Source organism: Rhincodon typus, chromosome 9 (assembly GCF_021869965.1).
Source record: "Rhincodon typus isolate 14 chromosome 9, sRhiTyp1.1, whole genome shotgun sequence".
Lineage (NCBI taxonomy): Eukaryota > Metazoa > Chordata > Chondrichthyes > Orectolobiformes > Rhincodontidae > Rhincodon > Rhincodon typus.
In genome coordinates, this window is record NC_063340.1 from 43,058,286 (window position 1) to 43,077,586 (window position 19,301).

The window sequence follows — 19,301 nt, forward strand, 5'->3', positions numbered from 1 at the left end:
CTCTCTCCCACTGCAACCCTCTGGTAATCTCTTCGGCCCTGAAACTCGTTGACCACATACTCAAACAAATCAGGTACTACAACCACATCTCCTTTCTCAGTACCTGCCTACGAAACCGGATCATCCCCAATGGACTCAAATCTACATTCAGTCCATCCCAATTTGGCCTTGACTGCGATGACCTCTACATAAACAACATCCAGAGCCTCCAAAAACGGCTTTCTCTATGGATCCTCAAGCACATGCTCTCAGTAATGTGCTGACATCTTCTGGCACTACAATCAACCATACCTCATTTCAGAACCTTCCCCTCCCAGACCTGTAAAGGACGCCTTCTGTTTTCAGGAAGAAGGGTCCCGACCCGAAACGTCAGCTTTCCTGTTCCTCTGACGCTGCCTGGCCTGCTGTGTTCCTCCAGCTCCACACTGTTATCTCTGACTCCAACATCGGCAGTTCTTACCATCTTTGAATGGGATGTGATGCATTACAAATAGTGGTAAGAGATGACTGTATAATCATTTGTGTCTTACTATCCTATAGCTAGTTATTAGACAAATGGAGGTATATTTTGTGTTTTAGGGCACCTGTAGAAGTGGTAATTGAAGCTAAGCTTGTGTAGAATATCTAGAAAAAGCCCTAAAACATAACTTGTTATTATTGTAATATTTTTAGGAATGAATATAAACTCAGTGTAAAAATGCTGAAAGCTGAAGGGAAGCAGGAAGATTTATTGGTGAAAACATGTACAATTTCTTGACTTCAGTGAGTCTGCTGATTTTATAAAATAAAGCCATATAGTACCAGAGCAAAGAGGTAATGCATTTGCAGAGATATTGATCAGTGCACAATTAGAGAACTCTGTGCAAATTTGAACTCACTGGCATAGACAAGGCATTGTGTACAGTAGTGGGTGTTCATTATAGACCATACCGAAGATGAGAAACTATAGTTGCACAGAAGACATGAAATACTGGAATTACTTTCATTGGAGTATGGAATCCCAAGCAATAATTTAGATTGGGATTTCATGAGGTAAATAGGGAAAGGCTTGTTTTCATTTGGTTGGTGTGCCTTTGCTAAGGAACCATTAACTTAAAATTATTTTAAGTAAAAAGAAAAGTTGGGAAGAAAATGCAGACATTTTGGATTATATGCATTACCAGTGGGAGTATTTGAGGAGGAAGCCATTGTGTAACTTTCTAAAGGAAGAGCAGATAATTCATTTGAGACAGAGGAAAATATGGATACTGCAAGTTGGTGGCATTTGTTTTGGATTGCTCTCGTTCTCTTCCCTTTCAGTTCACAAATTCTATTCTTTTAATTACCACTTCAGTGAATCATGACAGTGCTTTTTTTTTTGCATATTAGCAGAAATAGATCGCAATACTTTATTTTGTCAGTTATACATTTTATGAGCTAAGTGAATTTTTCAGCATTGAGGTTTGTGGAATTGGATTCTGCTTGCAGCAAGCCTGCGTTCAAAAAGAACAGTGAAATTTATTGCAATCATCAGGCACCTATAGGATGACTAGCTAGTAGTGAGTTGATGTTGAAAATCTTAATTAGTGCGTATTTTTTGTATGTTTATTATGAGAATATTATTTTCATTCCTGCTCATGCAAGTGAGTGTTTGAAATTATTCAGTTCCTTTGTTTTGCTGAGATGCTTTCCTGCTCCTCTGATGCTGCCTGGCCTGCTGTGTTCATCCAGCTCCACACCTTGTTATCTACTTTATGGTTTGTTGTTTGCCCTGGATATGGTTTATTTTCCTTTATTATATTCTGTTGAGTATTTGCATCTTTTGTTTATGATCTTTCCGCTCCTTTGGCTTGAAAATGTCTACAAGGTCAAATACAAACATTGGTCTGATCTGCCATATGCTCTAACTATTGATTTACAATCTCAACGTTTTAGCACACGTCAATTGTTTTCCTGAGAGCAAGTTTCTCCTCACATGGTTTCACTGCAAAATCTCTTATGTCCAAAACAATTCTTCTTTAATTAGATTACCTCTTGTTGCTCAAATTCACAGGATTCTATAAACTGTGTTAATGCAGTTACAGAGTCAGAGTTATACAGCATGGAAACAAGCCCTTCAGTCCAAACTGGTCCATGCTGACTATGATGCCCATTCAGGTTGTTCCAATTGCCTGCATTTGATCCATATACCTCTAAACCCTTCCCATCCATGTACCTATCCAAACGTTTTTTTAAATGTTGCTATTGTACCTGCCTCAGACCCTTTCTCTGGCAGCCCATTCCATATACCCACCACTCTCTCTGCGTGAAAAAGTTGCCCCTGAAGTCCTTCTTAAATCTTTCCCCTCTCACCTCAAACCTATGCCCTCTAGTTTTCAATTAGCTATCCCTGCAAAAAAGACTATATGCATTCATCCTATCTATGCCCCTCATGATTTTATACACCTCAATAAGGTCACCCCTCACTCTCCTATATTCCAAGGAATAAAGTCCTATTCTGGCCAACTTCTCCCTATAACTCGGGCCTACTAGTTCTGGCAACATCTTCGTAAATCATCTTTGCGTGCTTTCTAGTTTAACCATGTCTTTCCTTTAACAGGGTAACCAAAACTGTACAAAATCCTCCAAGTGCAGCCTCACCAATGACTTGTACAACTGTAACATTATGTTATCTCAGACTCCAGCATTGGCAGTTCCAACTATCTCAAACCATAAAACAGTATTTTTTCTTGCAAGAAGTTAAATCATTTTGCATTTGTGTTTCAAAGGAAGGAAGCACAGCAAGCCCAAATTGATCTGGATGGCCACTGGAGAGATGTCAGTTGAAGATTCTAATGAATCGTGCTATACCTTTAACAGGTTGGCTCTGTCAGATCAAGAGGTGATAAATGGATGGGATTGTGGAGAGATGATTGCAGAAGGAGAGCATCAAGTAAAAATAAAGTGTCAGATAAACGTGTGATGCAAAATTACTGACCTGCACAAAGTGGCTCAACATTATGATTCAAAATAAAACCATTCAAAAGCAAATTTGAAGCTAGGTAAATGGCATCACGTTCAATCCAAAAAGACAAATTACTCTTGAGATCCTAATATGAGGACGAGACTGAAAATATGGAATTCCAGATCATAGATGGCAAACAAAAACCACTCATCTCAGCCAGAGCAAGTTAAATGCTTAGACAAATGACCCTCAACTTGCTAAAGGAGAGTTGTAACATGTGCAGCATATTAAAGCAATGACCAGGGAACAGATCCTAGAGGAATACAGTGATGTATATACAGAATTTGAGATGTCTTTCTGGGTAATATTATCTCATGGAAGAGAATGTAAGACCAATGCAGCATTTCTGAGGAAAGCTCCAACTGTTCTTAAGGTCAGCCTGAAAGGCAAGATGGAGGAATTGGAGGCAAAAAAGGGAATAATCAAGGAAGTGACAACTCCTATAGAATGGATTGGCAGTGAAAGAACTTGGAAAGCTGAGAGTATACATGGTCTTGAAGGATCTAAATGAAGTTCTGATGAGGTCTTGCTACTCCATGCTAGCCATCAATGGAATTTTACCACAATTTGCCAATGCAAAAATATTTATTACCCTCCATGCAAAGAGTGAATACTGCTAAGTGAAGATGGATCAAAACAGCAACTTTTTAACTCTATATTCTGGATGTCATTCAGAAGATACAGATGTTGCACTTGCCTTTTGGCATTTTCACTGTTCTAGAAGAGTATCAATGCAGACCGTGTGAAATAGCCTGGTCTATCCAGAATTGAAACTGTTAGCTTTATGGATGTGGAGACACCATGGAAGAAGCCTTCACTGAACTGATCAATATCTAGTTTGAACTTATGGAAAGAGCTCACTGGATGTACCTGAAGCTGAGCCAGAAAAACAATAGGCATTTTTAATTGCAAAAATCAAACACATCAGTTATGCAGTGACATCAAAAACACTTCATTCAAATCCCAAAAATCATTAATACATCTTTGGAAGAAAGTGACAAGCCATTTTCTTTGAATTAGCCCTATCTCTACCAAAGTGTATGCAAAGAATGTTACTCCTGCTACAGAGGTACCAGCTGGGCATGACATACAAACAATGAACACAGATGTATGTTACTGATGTGCTATTGAGAGGAATACTTCTTCCAAAGAAAGTAAGGATTGCTGCAACACAGTGGGTCTAGAAGATTTCACAATATGAAGTAGCAGCTCAATAGCCTCTGGGAAATCATGCGGTGATATTAAATCGGACAGACAAGCAGCTTTTTTGCTCAAATCAAGTGAACTACCCATTGAGATGCAACTCTCCAAGTGCTGTTAGAATTATTGATAAAAGAATGGCCTGAGAGCATCACCGACACTTTAGTGATCGTAAGCATTTCTAGCCTGTAAAGAGATCAGTTGGAAGCCCAAGGTGACATCTTGAACAAAGGAAATAGTGATTTGCCCTAAGGAGTTAAGACAGGTAATGCTGAAGTGCATCCATTCAAGCCAAGGAATTGAGTCAAGTCAGAATTGTAAGGGTTTTATTATATTGGCCAAACTTGAGCAATGACATTAAGAACCACATCAGTCTGTAAAATGTTTGCAGTGAGTATCAGGCTAAACAAGTTGGAGAGCAACTGACGACACATAACATCTCAGTGAGATCACTGATGAAGCTCAGAATAGATCTCTTTTACTCTTTAATGTTGAAAAGATAATCAGTTCTTGCTAGTGTATCAGTATCTAGGTACTCTTTTTCTTGATCTGAGCATAGCATCATTCAATTTGTATTAATGCCTTGGAAGCAAATACAACTGGTCATCCTTCCTGCATAAGGATTGCTCCGAGTTCTGTCTCATTAGTATCAATCTGCAAGGTGATTTCATCATTAACATCTTAATACTTCAGAATTGTCATCACTAGTGACACTGATTTTAGAGAACAGTGCTTTTTGTTTGGCGTGAGCCGACATTGGAATTGATGTTGGATTTCATCAATGCTCCAGTGTTGCCTTCCGACACCTGAGGGTCAGGGTGTTCGAAATCTGATACCTTAAATGCAGCATCAAGCTTATCTACAGAGTAGCTATGGTCCCCACTGTCCTGTATGTCCTCAAATCCCTGGAAAGTAATCGCCAGCGCTGCTTTCGTATAATCATGCAAATCCACCGACTGGATTGGCATGCCAATGTGAGCATCCTTTCCCAGGCCAATACTCCAGTATCAAGGCACCGGTCATGTACGACCAACTATAATTGGTGGGCCATGTTGTCCGCATGCCTGGCCAAGACTCTAAGTGCTCTACTTGAGCCCTTCCATTAATAAGTGATCACTAGGAGGGCAGAGGAAATGCTAAAAGAACATCTGAAAGTCACCCTAAACAAATTCAACATCCCCACTGACACTTGGGAATTGCTCTCCCTAGAATGCACAAACTGGAGAAGAAGGAAAGAGAAGGCGCCAACCACTTTGAGCATCACCACTGGGGCATGTGGAGGCCAAGGGCGTGCAGCAGAAAGACTGCAGAGAAACCAGAATGTCCTGCCCACTTGTCTCATCAGCCGTCACCTGCCCCATCTGTGGCAGAATCTGGGCTTTAGGATTGAACTAATCAGCCATTGCAGAACCCACCATGCCCCTGGAGTGGAAGCAAGTCACCCTCAATTCTGAGGGACTGCTAAAGAAGAAAATTAGACCACCTGATCTCCACTACTAGTGAAATTTTGGAATGCCTGAAAGCACACCTCAGATTTTAAAACATTCCAGATTATCAGATCAGCTATGATATCAATAAATGGCAGAGCAAACTCTATGCTGAATGGTCTACATCTGCTTCTGTGTCTTATGGTGATGAGGGACAATGGCCATCAGTTCATGAGTGAAGAATTTAGTTACTTTGAAAAGGTTTGGAAAGTTCAAGTTGTGAACCAAATCATAAAGAAATTGATCAAATCCAGCACTGGTATAAATGATCCAATCTTCAAATGTAGAAGCATACCTTCCAAAGATGTGGAGAGTAGTCCAGTGTAAAGGCTAATGCCACACTGCACCCAAACTACTCTTCCAATAGTAGACAGCTACTGAAGCCAGTAACAGAAGTGTGTGACCAAAATCAAGGTGAAGTGGCAGCAAGCCTAATTCCATGTTAACAAAATGCTAAACTATTGGCAATGTTGAGTATTGTTGAACATCGGAGTTGAGTTTTGGAGAGCCAGTCAGGCTGCAAACCTTCAATGCTGTCAACAAGAGTCAGTCCAATTAATTACTTGGACTTGTGTAAAGCAGTTGTCACGTCAATTTAAATGTGGCCAATGTGAGCAACAAAAGATGTATGCTCATATTGTGACAAATATGCGCCACTAGTGAAGCTTTTCTTCCACTACAAGCAGCCAGTCAGGAAGCTATGAACTCCCTATCTTCACAAACTGCAGATTCACCAGTGGTCCCAGACCACAAACAACGGAAATGGAACAATTACTGTGACAACAATGAGTGATTTTTATTTTGAGAATGACACTCACTAGTGAAGGAACATTACTCAGATGAACAGCCAACAACAGCACACATGCATACCATTTAAGAGACCCATATGATTTAAGGAATATGCAAAAGCAGATATTGACTAGAATAACAAACTGCTAACATCTGAGATTGCATGCACAGTTGATAATCTGGGAAAATCAAGATGTAAGTGATAGTGCATGGAGTTTCTTTTGTATAATAATAATAAGTAGGATGTTTGGATGGCAATGCAATACTATAGTAACATGTTTCCTGTCTAACTGTAGTCATGTGACCTCTGCCATAAAACACTTCATGAAGGCAGCCATCTTACAAGTATTTCTAGCAAGAGGACAAAATACAAGCAACATTGTACTGTTGGAGCATGTCTAACCTACTAGCACCTCTGTGGTGTGCCCTCCAAAGCAAATATTGCGCTTCCTAGGCAAGGAGAGAAAAGCTAAAGCCAGTACTCCAGTAAGCTCCCATATAATTTCAGCAGGGCATTTAAATTCTTTTGCTCCACTCATCCTGCAATCCAACACCTTATGCACTAAATTGCCTGGTGCACCCACATGACAACTCTCACTCATGCACAAGGGTACCTAGGTTCCTTAAAACCAACATTTCCCAGTATTCCACCATTCAGGAAACCACCATGAGCAGGCTGTTTTAGATGGGAAGGTTTCTCCAATCCACATTTGAAGAGTTGACCAGGAACACACCCTCCACTGATGCCCGATGTTCTGTAGGCTCTTAACACTCAGAGCTGTTGATTGGCTAAGGTCGAAAGTTCTGCCCTAATCTGGAGAGCGGCACCTAGTTCAAGTGGTAGCCTGTGCTGGGATTACAGTCCTTGAAAAAGAGGAGCTGATGCTGGCTGGACTTTATGCAAGTCCAGGGGTATCGTTGTGGCCTCAGCAGAAGGGATGGGTTTTGGGAGATAGCAAGAATTGCAGATGCTGGAGTCAGAGTCAACACAGTGTGGAGCTGGAGGAACACAGGCCAGGCAGCATCAGAGGAATGAGAAATTTGACGTTTTGGGTTGGGACCCTTCTTCAGAACTTGTTTAAGAGAGGCTTGGGGCCTGGGCAAAAGAGTGGTTATAACCTTGTGGCAGGGTACCTCAGTGCTTCACCTGCCTCTGCCGTCTAATGCCAGCCTGCACTGTAAATGCTGTCGGGCACCACACCTGATGAGGTGGTTGATTCTGATTAAAGGCATTGCCATTTCTCCAAATACCTGTACCAATCTGCTACACTTCAAAAAAGATATGCAGGCCTTAGAATGCAGCATAGAGTTACCAACATGACACTTGGATTCCAAGGATTAAATTATAAGGGAGTGATTTCAGAATCCAGGATTAAAAGCAGGATACTACAGATGCTAGGAATGAAAGTACACAAAATTGGGGTCAGGATGGACCCTCTATTCTAAGTGCATGGCTGACCTGATTTACTCCTCATTCCCACTTATACCCTCCTTTCAGTCCCTTGCTTTTCAAGAATCTAAATTTATTCAGCATTCCTAGCCTGTTCAGGGAACTTCTTCAGAAATTAATCAACTTGTATTCAATTCAAAACATTAATTATTTTTCTCTGTATCTACAGATGCTAGTAGATCTGTTGAGTTTTCCTAGCAGTTTCAGTTTTTATTACAGAAATTAAGGTTGTATTCTTTTGAATTTAAAAGGCAATGGGATGGTTTGCTTAATTTTTCAATACATTAAAGGGGACAGATTGGAAGAAAGTATTTATGCTAGTTGGAAAGTCTAGAACTAGGCATATATAGTCAAAAAACTTAAAGACAAATCTTTTGGGAATGAAATTAGGAAAAATTAAGAGGTTATGTACTTTGGCAGGAAGAATTAGAGAACTGAATATTGTTTAAATGGGAAAAGATTGAAGAAAGCTGCACCAGAGAGTATTTGGGGTCCTTGCACGTGAATCACAAAGACCCAGCATCCAAGTTCAGCAGTTAGGAGGGAAGGCAAATGGAATGTTGACCTTTCATTTCAAAGAGAATGGAATATAAAAATGGGAAGATTTTGCTGAAACTGTGCCAAGCACTAGTCAGGTCCGATCTTGAATATTGCAAATAGTTTTGGTCTTCTTACCAAAGGAAATACATAATTGCATTGGAAGCAATCCAGAGAAGATTCACTAATTTGATTCTGGGTATGGAGCAATTTTTTTGAGAGGTTACGTAGGTTGACCTTGTATTCATTGGAGTTCAGGAGAATGAGGGAGAACATTATTAAAATATTAAATATTCTTAGGGGGCTTGATAATGTAGATGCAGAGAGTTTGTTTCCTCTTGTGGGAAAGTCTGGGACCAGTGATCTTACCTCAACACTGGCCTAGCTACCCTGCACCTACCTACGCCATTCTATAAGAAAATGGAGGATTTAATTAAGATCTGATATCTGTATTTGGACCAGAGGTCTACTGAATGCAAAATGGAAAGATAGGATCCCTTTTCCTTCAGGAATAATATCTTTTCAGAATAAGGGAATGCCCACTTAAGATGGAGATGACGCAGAATTTCTTCTCTCAGGATAGTGAATCTGTGGAATTCATTACCACAGAAGGCTGTCGAGGCTGTGTTGTTAAATATATTCGAGGCTGAGGCAGACAAATTTTTAACCTTCTAAAGTGCATCACTTCACATTTATTGGGGTTAAATTCCATCTGCCACTGTTCTATTGTATTCATCAGTAGTAATGTGAAATCTATACTTTATGCAATCAGATAACCTGTTAACTTTCTGTCATCCAATCAGAGTTTTTAGAATTCCTACCCACGCATAATCAATAATGTTCAAAATCATACGTTATCTTTATGTTGTATAAAGCAGAAATATTAATGCATTTACAAAGTATCCAATTGCAATCTATTATTCTTGCTCTGAATAAAAGCAGCTTAAAATTATTGATTTAAATCAAACTACCTTCCATTGGAAATTAATTGCTTAATTTGAACCTCTTAATACAAGTTAGCCAATAATTTTAAATTAAAATTTCTTCAGCTTATGGTTCTGACCAGTGATGTCTGCTGCTTAATTCAAATTCAAACTGATTGAAGCAGGCCAGGGCAGCTCACGTTTTTTGGATTGATGGATCATCTTTTACCAGAAAGGACATTGGATTTGTCAAGTAAATTTTCCATTGTGGATCCCTGCTTCAAAAGCCACCACAGAGTCAACAAGTCTGCAAAGTATTTAGAACTGGTGCGCCGTTAAACTTCCAATTTCATAAACCTGAAAATGTCTTTAGTGTTTTTGAAACCTGTTTTTTTAAAACAAACTATACCAAGCAACATGCCAACTTTTCATCAAAAGATGATCTAGCATTCCATTATTGTGTGGCTGCAGTAAAGCTTTCATCTTTGTGGATGCATGCCATGATGTTTCCCATTCTGCACCGGCTTGTCTTACCCACCATCTTTGGGCCTTCCAGAAGAGCTGGAGACTGACTGCTGAGAGACAAAATTACATATTATATATGTCTTAGGGTTCCCTTCTGCTATCTCACAACTCAAGCAGACTTATAATTAAAAACCATGGAGTAACTCATACCTAATAGAGCAGGCAGTAAACTTCCTGAAATCATGCTTCCACTGCCAAAAATGTTCGGGGGGCTTGCACAGTGCATGGCAAACAAGATCTCCAAGATTGTGGTAATCTGCTTCGTCCTGACTATTACGTCCATTCAGTTATTATTAGGAAGGCTATCTTGGGAAAAGGAGGAGGCACTATGGATTCCATGCAACTGTACACATTTAAGAAAGCGTATTGAGAATCTACTTCCACTGAATTAACTTCACCAAGCAAACACCATTCCATCCGATCACACTGCCTGCTTACCCAACTTCCAGCTCTAATTTGACTCCTCAGATACTGAAGCCATTTGTGCCCAAATACAGTAAGACCTAGACATTATCCAGGCTTGTGCTGACAATTGGAAAATAACATTCCCACCACACATTGCCAGACAATGACCGTCTCCAACAAGAGGATATCTAAGCATCATCCCTTGATAGTCAAGTCTTTACCATCGCTGAATCCTCCGCAACAACATTGGGGTGTTATCATTCAAAACAACTGAACTGAGCTTTGTAAATACTGCCCCTATAAGAGGTCAGACGCTAGGAATCCTGCAGTGAGTAACTCCACTCCTGACTCCTCAAATCTTGTCCACCGTCTACAAGGCACAAATCAAGACTGTCCTGGAATGTTCCAGAGATAGTAGGAACTGCAGATGCTGGAGAATCTGAGAGAACAAGGTGTAGAGCTGGATGAACACAACAGGCCAAGCAGCATCAGAGGAACAGGAAGGCTGACGTTTCGGGCCTAGACCCTTCTCCAAAACATCAGCCTTCCTGCTCCTCTGATGCTGCTGGGTCTGCTGTGTTCATCCAGCTCTACACCTTGTTATCTCTGTCCTGGAATGTCCCCCGCTTGCCTGGATGAGTGCACCTCCAACAGCACTGAAGCCTGACACCATCCAGAACAAAGCAGCCACTTGATTGGCACCACATCCACAAGTATTCACTCCCTCCAGCACCAGCGCACAGTAGCACCAATGTGTACTATCTACAAGATGCACTGATGTAGTTCGTCAAGGCTCCTTAGACAGCACTTCCAAACCTATAACCAATTCTGTCAGAAGATTAAAGGCAGAAGTTGCATGGGAACATCATCACCTTCAATTTCCCCTCCAAACTACTCACCATCTAGACTTGGAAATATATATCTATTCTTTCAGAGTTGGTGTGGTAAAATCCTGAAACTCCATCTTGCATGGAATTGTGGACGTACCTCCGCCAAATGGATTGCAGCAGTTCAAGAAGAAAGCTTACCATCACCACCTTCTCAAAGGCAACTAGCAATGGGCAATAAATACTGACCCAGCTAATAATGCCCACATTCAATAAATTAATTAAATGAAGGACAAACACAAATCTGCATAAAGCATCTTTATCTTACAACACCATCTAATTCCATCAACAGTAGCTCTTGTGCCTGTCTTGGAGGTGTGGTTCCTTGTCCTAGTGCTCCAATGCAATGCTATCTCTGTGATTGTGATATGTCTGTGAAAGTCTGCTGACTTTGTGTGTGCGGAATTGTGAATGACCATCCATGATGCAGTCAAGCATCTTTAGGCGTTGAGGGCCTAGATTCAGATTGCGCCACCTTTACCATGGGTAGAGCAGTTTTGGCTGGCTGAGAGGTTACAGGATATTGGATACGATGAATGTCTTCGTGTTGAGGTCACTCTGTCGCTCCTGCTGTCACATGGTGGCAGCTCACCAGTCTTGGTAATTTGCTGAAGGGCAGGTTGCTGGACTGCTGTTAAAAAATATGGACCTGTTTGAGCATGGAGATCTGCACCCATGGTGTCGAGTGTGAACTTGCAATGCAGCCAAGTTTGGATCTTGTGACCTTGATTTCAGTTACCACTAGATCACTGAGACAATGGGAGGCTTTTTTTCTCGTGTTGCAATGGAATTGCTCCATGGATTTGTGCACTAGTGCTACTATGCAATTAGCCATCACCATGTGGAAATTGGAAAGGGTAGGTTCCAAGCTCTGTCACACCAGAGCCAGGTTCCACTAAGCTCTTTGACAGTAATACACCAAACTTCTTTTTTGTCCATCATCATCTGCATTCCATTTTTATGTTGCCCTTTCAAAATCATCATGAGTTCTCTGCAACATCGTAACATACTTGATACCTCACCCTCTGGGGATTTGGCAAAGTTCCTGGCTGTAGTGCAGTCTTGCCCGATGGCTGAATAACACAGATTCTGACTCAAGATTAGGCTCTGAAGTTCATGCAGTGCTGGTAACTGCAATGACTGTGGGTGTCAGATCAAGTGATGGTGACTATTCATTGCTGCCATGAAGTTTATCTTCCTCTTAATCCTAGTTGACCTAAAGCTGTCCTGCCAACACCACCTCTAGGGAATCTGGATGTATAAGGGGAGGATTGGTCCGAGGTAAGTGGCAATTCTGATGGAAAGCAGAAGAACCATGGTCATGCCATTCTTAGCCTCCACCAAACCATATTTCAGAATGAGATTGAGGTGGGAGTTGAGAAGGACCGCAGTTGACACCATCATTCTAGGTACCTTTGGTAGTGCAGATGCCACGGACTATTTTACTACTGACTGATGATGCAGAGCATAATGTCATTTGAGCAGGTTTAGCAGATAGTGACGCTGACCTTCCGTGATGTAATAGGAAACCATTGAGAGGGCAGGATGTCGGTGACATAGCAGTGAGTTTGGATGATGTGCTTTTTAAAGTTAAATAGCATGAATTATGTTTATTTTAATTGCGTTGAGAACTCTGCCCAGTTGGCAGTTGAGTTTGGTGATATATAGCTGAGTTTGGACAGAAATATAGAAAAAGGCTCATCAAAATTCATGTAATTACATCCCATGGTCAATTCTGCACAAAGCAGGAGCTATAAGTTGTGTCTGCTCTGTGTCTTCTAATTTGTAGTATTATTGACTATGGAGAGCCCTTCCTATCATCTGTTACTTTTGGCCTTCATAGCAGTTTCCTTACTCCAAGTTATTTCCCTTCCTGATGGTTTTACCTTTTGAGCCAGTCTCTGCCTTGATTACATTGAATTCAGGCTCTGTTCTCAATATCCCCACAGTTTAGATCTCCACATGGAACACCATATAAATCTTTAAATGCAACTCCTACTTGAAAATCATAGACCAGAACCTGGGTCATAAAGCAAATGTATTCTGAGGATGGTGTATGTCAATACCTCACATTTCATAAGAGAAAGTTTTCCATCTTGATAACAGTGTGGGGAAAAATGGATCAACAGTCTTACCACATTTATTTTTTTTTGTGAATAACTGAATTGCTGTGTTCTATATTGCTATTTTCATCCTGTACTTTTAATTGGCAGCTAACCTCACTGGACATAGAGAAAGAGTTGGATTAGAAAACTTTGAGCTACTGAAAGTTCTGGGAACAGGAGGTGAGTTTTAGCTGAAGCTTCTTTTGTATCTGTTTGTTTGTTTTGTGCTTTAAAAAAAAAATGGCTTAACAAACCACAAATAATGAACCATTCCAAGTTCAACCTGCATTTTGTACTGAATATACTGATCTGTTCAGGTCAATTTGTGCCACTGGGCTAGGCAAGGAAAAATCAGACAATAATGTGCTCCTAATCATTATGCGTGATCTCTGCAGGAACTGCATGTATTTTTATGAGGGGAGAATAGGATTTCACTTGATGGTGATGTGGTCAGCAACTGTAGTTTTTTAAAAATATTTTAATCAACCTGTTTAGGGATGTTATTATGTATCGCTGGAGCAGGTGGGACTTGAACCTGGGCCTCCAGGTGCAGGGGTAGGGACACTGCCACTGTGCCACAAGAGGGCCTTTTTCTTCCCCACCTGGTAAACTTAGCCAGTGTCCCGTCCAAGTACTAACCAGGCCCCAGTCTGCTTAGCTTGCGAGATCAGACGAGATTGTGTGTTTTCAAACTAGTATGGCTGCAGGGCATCCGTAGCTTTATCTCACAAGTAAATATTAATACCACCTGAGTGAGGTTTGCAAATAGTTCAAGTTGAATGCTTGTTAAAAGGAATTTCCTTTCCTTATGATACATTAGTGAAACATTAAGGGGAGAAATCCAAAATTGGGTGGGTTGGATCATGTGAGATGTTAAAATGTTAATCTGAATCATGACTCTAACCATTAACTTCAGTTTATATAGAGATGGGACAAGTTAGGCAGGCAAAAGATTTAAATATTTAATGCCGCCTATTTAATGTGCTATTTTTAAGTTAACTCACATCATGTTTTCTTGGTTTTCGGACACCCAGTGGCTGAAGGGACTTGAAAACTACTGCATCCTGAATAAAGATGCCCTTACAGAATATTTGCTTCGCAACTCCCGACAATTAACATTAGATATTTCTAATCAGCCTGTTCTGACATGTTGTATTACACATCTGAAGCAGTTGGAATTTAAACTCAGGCCTCCTGGCCCAGAGGTAGGGACACTGCTGCTGTATCACAAGAGTCCACAATTAATGTATATTCTTGTATAAAAGTCAAAAGTGCCTGAGACTTCAGTGTAGGTTTAGTGCTCTGTGTGCCAAGTGTTGCCCTAAGCACTTAATCCCCATTCCACCAGCAAGAACGCTGACCTGATCAAGCACCAAATAAGTACTGAGGCAGATTGAAAGGCAAATTGTCAGCCAGCATGCAAATGAGGGGTAGAGATCAGAAGATCTGGGGTGCAATCATAGGCCTTTTAGACAAGCAGGTAGGAAAGATTGGAAGGCTGCGTCCCACAGTGTATATATATATTTGAGCAATAGATGATCTCAAGTAAAAATTGACCCCTGGCCTTTGGAGAAATAACCCAAATAACTTGTACTTACTAATTACTGCTGAAGTCGAACATAAACTGGTGCTAACCTTCTCATCCACAGAATCATAGAATAGCACACTTGTCTAGCAAGTTTCTTGCCCAATCAGGAGAGTCACCACTGAAGACCCTCCCTGACTCAGGGTGCCAGCCAGTCGGGGACCAACAGCCTCAGGGAGCTGGGGAGCATTGCTGAAGGTCCAGACTGCACAGTCTCGAAGAGCTGTGTGCAAAGTAGTCTTTTTTTGGGTTGGTATCAAGGGGTGGGGTGAGAGGAGTTTCAATTGTTGAATTGCTCAATTATTTATTTGCTCTGCAGTTTCACCAGCTTTAAATTCGAACTGGCCTGTGTATCTGATGTTTTTTCTTTATGCAAAATTGTCTCTTCAGAAGGTGCGAATGGTGTGACCTCACCAAAGACCAGTCAGGTGATGATCATGAATAGCATATGCCTGTGCATATCAACTTTAGCCAAAGAGCCAACTTCATTGGTGTGCTATTCTATGATTCTGTTATTGAGAAGATTAGCACCAGTTAAAGTTTGACTTCAGTAGTGAGCAATTAATAAGTAAAAGTTATTTGGTTTATTTGCCCAAAGGTCAGGGGTCAACTTTTACATGAGATCAACTATTACTCAATTATATATACATAGTAGGATGCAGCCTTCCAATCGTTCCTACCTTCTTGCATAGAAGGCCTACAATTGCACCCCAGATCTTTCGATCTCTATCCCTCATTTGCATGCTGGCTGACAATTTGCCTCTCGATCTGACTTTTTTTCCAGGTTGCAAACAAAGTGCTAAATTCTTCCATGATAGAAAAATTCTCATTGCCAGGACAGGAAGTGAGAGTTGGTCCTGTACCACCTGATGGCAAGACTCAGGGCAGCCTTTTACCAGCAGTGGATAATTAAAATGCTGCTATCAGGACCACTATCTAATCAAGAAAAAAGATGAAGGAAGCAAAGTTTGAGCTTACTGTAATGAGCTGGGGCCAGGGCTACGGTCACAGGGGCAGTTGGTGTCACCAGAGGGATCATTCATTGGGCCATGATCTATCATAAAGAAGGACTACTGTCTACACCCTCCCATTCCAGAACCCACTAAGAGGCCCTTGTGGTCTCCCTTTTAGTCCATTTTGTTAAAATATCGGTGGTGATGGGAGTTGGTCTTTCACTGGGCCCTTAATCGCCACATTGGCTGCCTAGTTGCCAGGCATTCCAGTTGTGCCCAAGGCAGAGGGAAGATGTCAGATTTGCCTGCTGGTACACTCCTCAGTCAGTTTACAAGCCCTCCCATCTCTCAGCCCAACTACAAAAGGTTGGTGAAGTCTAAAGTTTAAGAGAATTACTAATCAGGTCCTAGCTTTAAAATTGAATTACATCACACTGACAGTAATTAGTTACTGAAGTTGAAAGTGTGAAATGTAGAAGTCCAAATAGTTGACCAGAGTGTGGAAGAGACAACTCATTGACATGTCAAATCTCAAAAGATCTTCTAGAGCTTCAGTGATGCTTAGCAGTGAGCCTGGGAATAAAGTTTTTTTTACACGACATGAGTCAATGTTAACAGAGGGAGAAATTACTTACAAGTAGAAGTGGAGATGAACATGCCATTTTTCAGATATTTCTACCCCATTCATCAGACTGCAGGTGTATATACTTGACTCAGTGCAAACATACCTTTCACAAAACTTTGGACATCTTCTGCATCTTTTTAAATTACAGAACATGCTTTCAGTGTGATAATTTCTTCCAAAAGATTAATTTAAGATTAACTTGACTATTACAATAACTATCTTCACCTTGTATCAGCATGTGGACAGTTCCTGCAAAAATTATCAGTAATGCTTAGCAGCCTGACTCTGGCTGTGTTTTTTTTTGCACAACCCAGTTGCACAAAGACCCAATTATACTGTTCTGAACTGAGCCCAGTTTAACGAGCTATTAAAACAATTGTGTAATTTTTTAAAATGCATTTCTGATAATAAAAATGTCTCAAATATTACTTTAATGCTCACCATTGCTAAATCAGCTACTTTTTTTTGCTGGAACAGTGTGACAGGCACTAGCTGCATTCTAGTACTTTGCCCAATTGGTCATTATTGGTCAGTGATTATTAAGGATATTTGACCTCAAGGAGACATAGTAATTGCTTCAGGCCAAAATACATGAATTCCTGGCAGGGATTGCCAGGGAGCAATCAGGAAAAAGAATCCTTGTAATCTGCATGGGTGAGCTACTATCTAAATAATTGCTGAGATATCAAGAGCTCTCTTGCAATTAACTGAAGTGCATTAGATTACTGCAATTGGAACATTTTAATGCTACAGAGGAATTAGTTTGTTATAGGATAGATTTCATATTATAGCTTCTCCTATACAAGTTGGATGTGTAGATATTTTCAAACTACCTGTTCAAACGTGTTATGACACACCACTGGAGCAGTTAGGACCTGAACTCTGGCCTGTCCCAGAGCTAGGAATAGCACCACTGCACCACAAGAGCCCTAAAAAATATTTTTAATTGACCTATTCAGGAATGTTATGACATTCTCCAGTGCAGATAGAGATTGAACTCATGTCTTCTGGCCAAAAGGTAGACTACCATTGCGCCACAAGATTTCTCAAATTAACTGTATAAACTGAATACAGTAACTACATATTACAATGAATCTATTAATGAGGCAAAACATATATTTTTGCACAAAAATTTAACATTGAATATCTGTAATAAAATAAATGTTTGCACCCTAACAGTACAACATTACTGTTCTAAACATACGGTGTTGCAGAGTAGATTGGATGTCAATTCTTGGTAGTAGCCCTTTGTATTTTGTGTTTCTGATGTTTGCACTGGTGTAGATGGAGTATGAAAGCTGAATGCTTTTCCAAAATGTACAAGGAAGGAAGAATAAAAGCGCATTTCCCTTAGGCCATTTTACAAATTCAAGAGTGACAGTGACCAATCTAGTTTGGTGCAGCGTACTAAAGACCTAACAAGCTCTATGACTTTGTGATCTATGATAAATTCTTACCTATCTATTATGTTTTTGTAAAGACTGGCACAAAATCTTACTTTATAATGATTGCTATTTAGGATTTTTAAACAACTATTAGGAGAAAATAGTGATGCTTTACAATTAATAACTTGTTTATTCTTGTGTTTTACTATACTTTCACAGCATATGGGAAAGTTTTCCTGGTTAGAAAAATTAGTGGCCATGATGCAAACAAACTCTATGCAATGAAAGTGCTTAAGAAGGCTTCCATTGTACAAAAAGCAAAAACAACTGAGCACATCAAGACAGAACGGCAAGTGTTAGAACATATTCGACAGTCTCCTTTTCTGGTCACGTTGCACTATGCTTTCCAAACGGACACCAAGCTTCATCTTATACTAGGTAATAGCTTTTTGTCCTATTCCTTTCAAAATATCTACATCTAAATTTTGTGCATTTTTATTTCTCCCCCAATCTTTTGCTTTACAATTGCATTGTGATGTACATTGGTAGCAGTGAAGTGATTCCTTAGTACTTCAGTACATTCTATTTTAAATGTTGACAATTCTTTAATTGAATTGAATGGTTTATTGTCACTTGCATTTAACAAATAAATAGTGAAGAGTGTAATATGTCGCCATGCTCTGGCGCCATTTTGACTTGCAGAAAATATTAAGATATAACTGAAAACAGACTTCTTTCTCCGTTCTTGTGCTCCGCTCGACTTTGGGGGTTGTCTCCACAATGGGCTGCATGCCCAGCAATGCCCCCCTATCACAGTCCGTTCCAAGAGTCCCGCTCCAGGGCCACGACCACTGCCACTGCTGTGCCACTAGGAGCACCACACTGGACCTACCACACAGCCACTGAAGCAAGCACTGCTTCCGTCAATCAGCCAGGAGTACTGCTTTGGGCGTACCGCATCGCTCACCGAGTGCAGATGCTGCCTTCTCCGCTGACTGCAGAGGCTGCCCTGCCATCACTGCCGTTGCCATCTTGAAAACTGATGCCATCGCCACCGCCTTGAGTCCTGCGCTTCGCCCACCAACGTCGAAGCTACAATGCTCTGTCTCTTTCTGCTGGGCCTATAGTCACTGCTGTTACAAGCTTTCCAAGGGCTCACTCTCCTCAGCCCTGGCTTGCTCTCTCCGAGAAGCCAACTCCTGCCGCACATGTTTGAGAGGCCAAGTCCACTCTTGCCCTGCTAAGATGTCGAAAAGGCCTCCAAAGAGCAAAAGTAAAAAGAAACAAAGAAAACAGATGGAAGCAGACGAGCCCCAGGCCAGGAGCTTGGACACCATGTCACTTCTCCGCCATCATCTTGGACCTCTGGTGCTACTCTTCATATTATTGTGGCACTGATTCTTCTTTCTGTTATTTTGCAGTCTGTAATACATCTTCTTTCAGAGATGTTCTGCTTCGTTAG

At 40.7% G+C, this 19,301-nt stretch overlaps 1 protein-coding gene across 1 annotated transcript in view; it reads left to right on the forward strand.

Moving 5' to 3' along the window:
• The window catches only part of LOC125483996 (ribosomal protein S6 kinase alpha-5-like), a 30,160-nt gene extending 10,859 nt beyond the window's left edge, over positions 1-19,301 (forward strand). The window contains exons 2-4 of the mRNA XM_048600989.1: positions 13,400-13,471; positions 18,059-18,277; positions 19,261-19,301. Coding sequence (XP_048456946.1) covers positions 13,400-13,471; positions 18,059-18,277; positions 19,261-19,301 — 332 coding nt within the window. The remainder of the gene's footprint in view (positions 1-13,399; positions 13,472-18,058; positions 18,278-19,260) is intronic.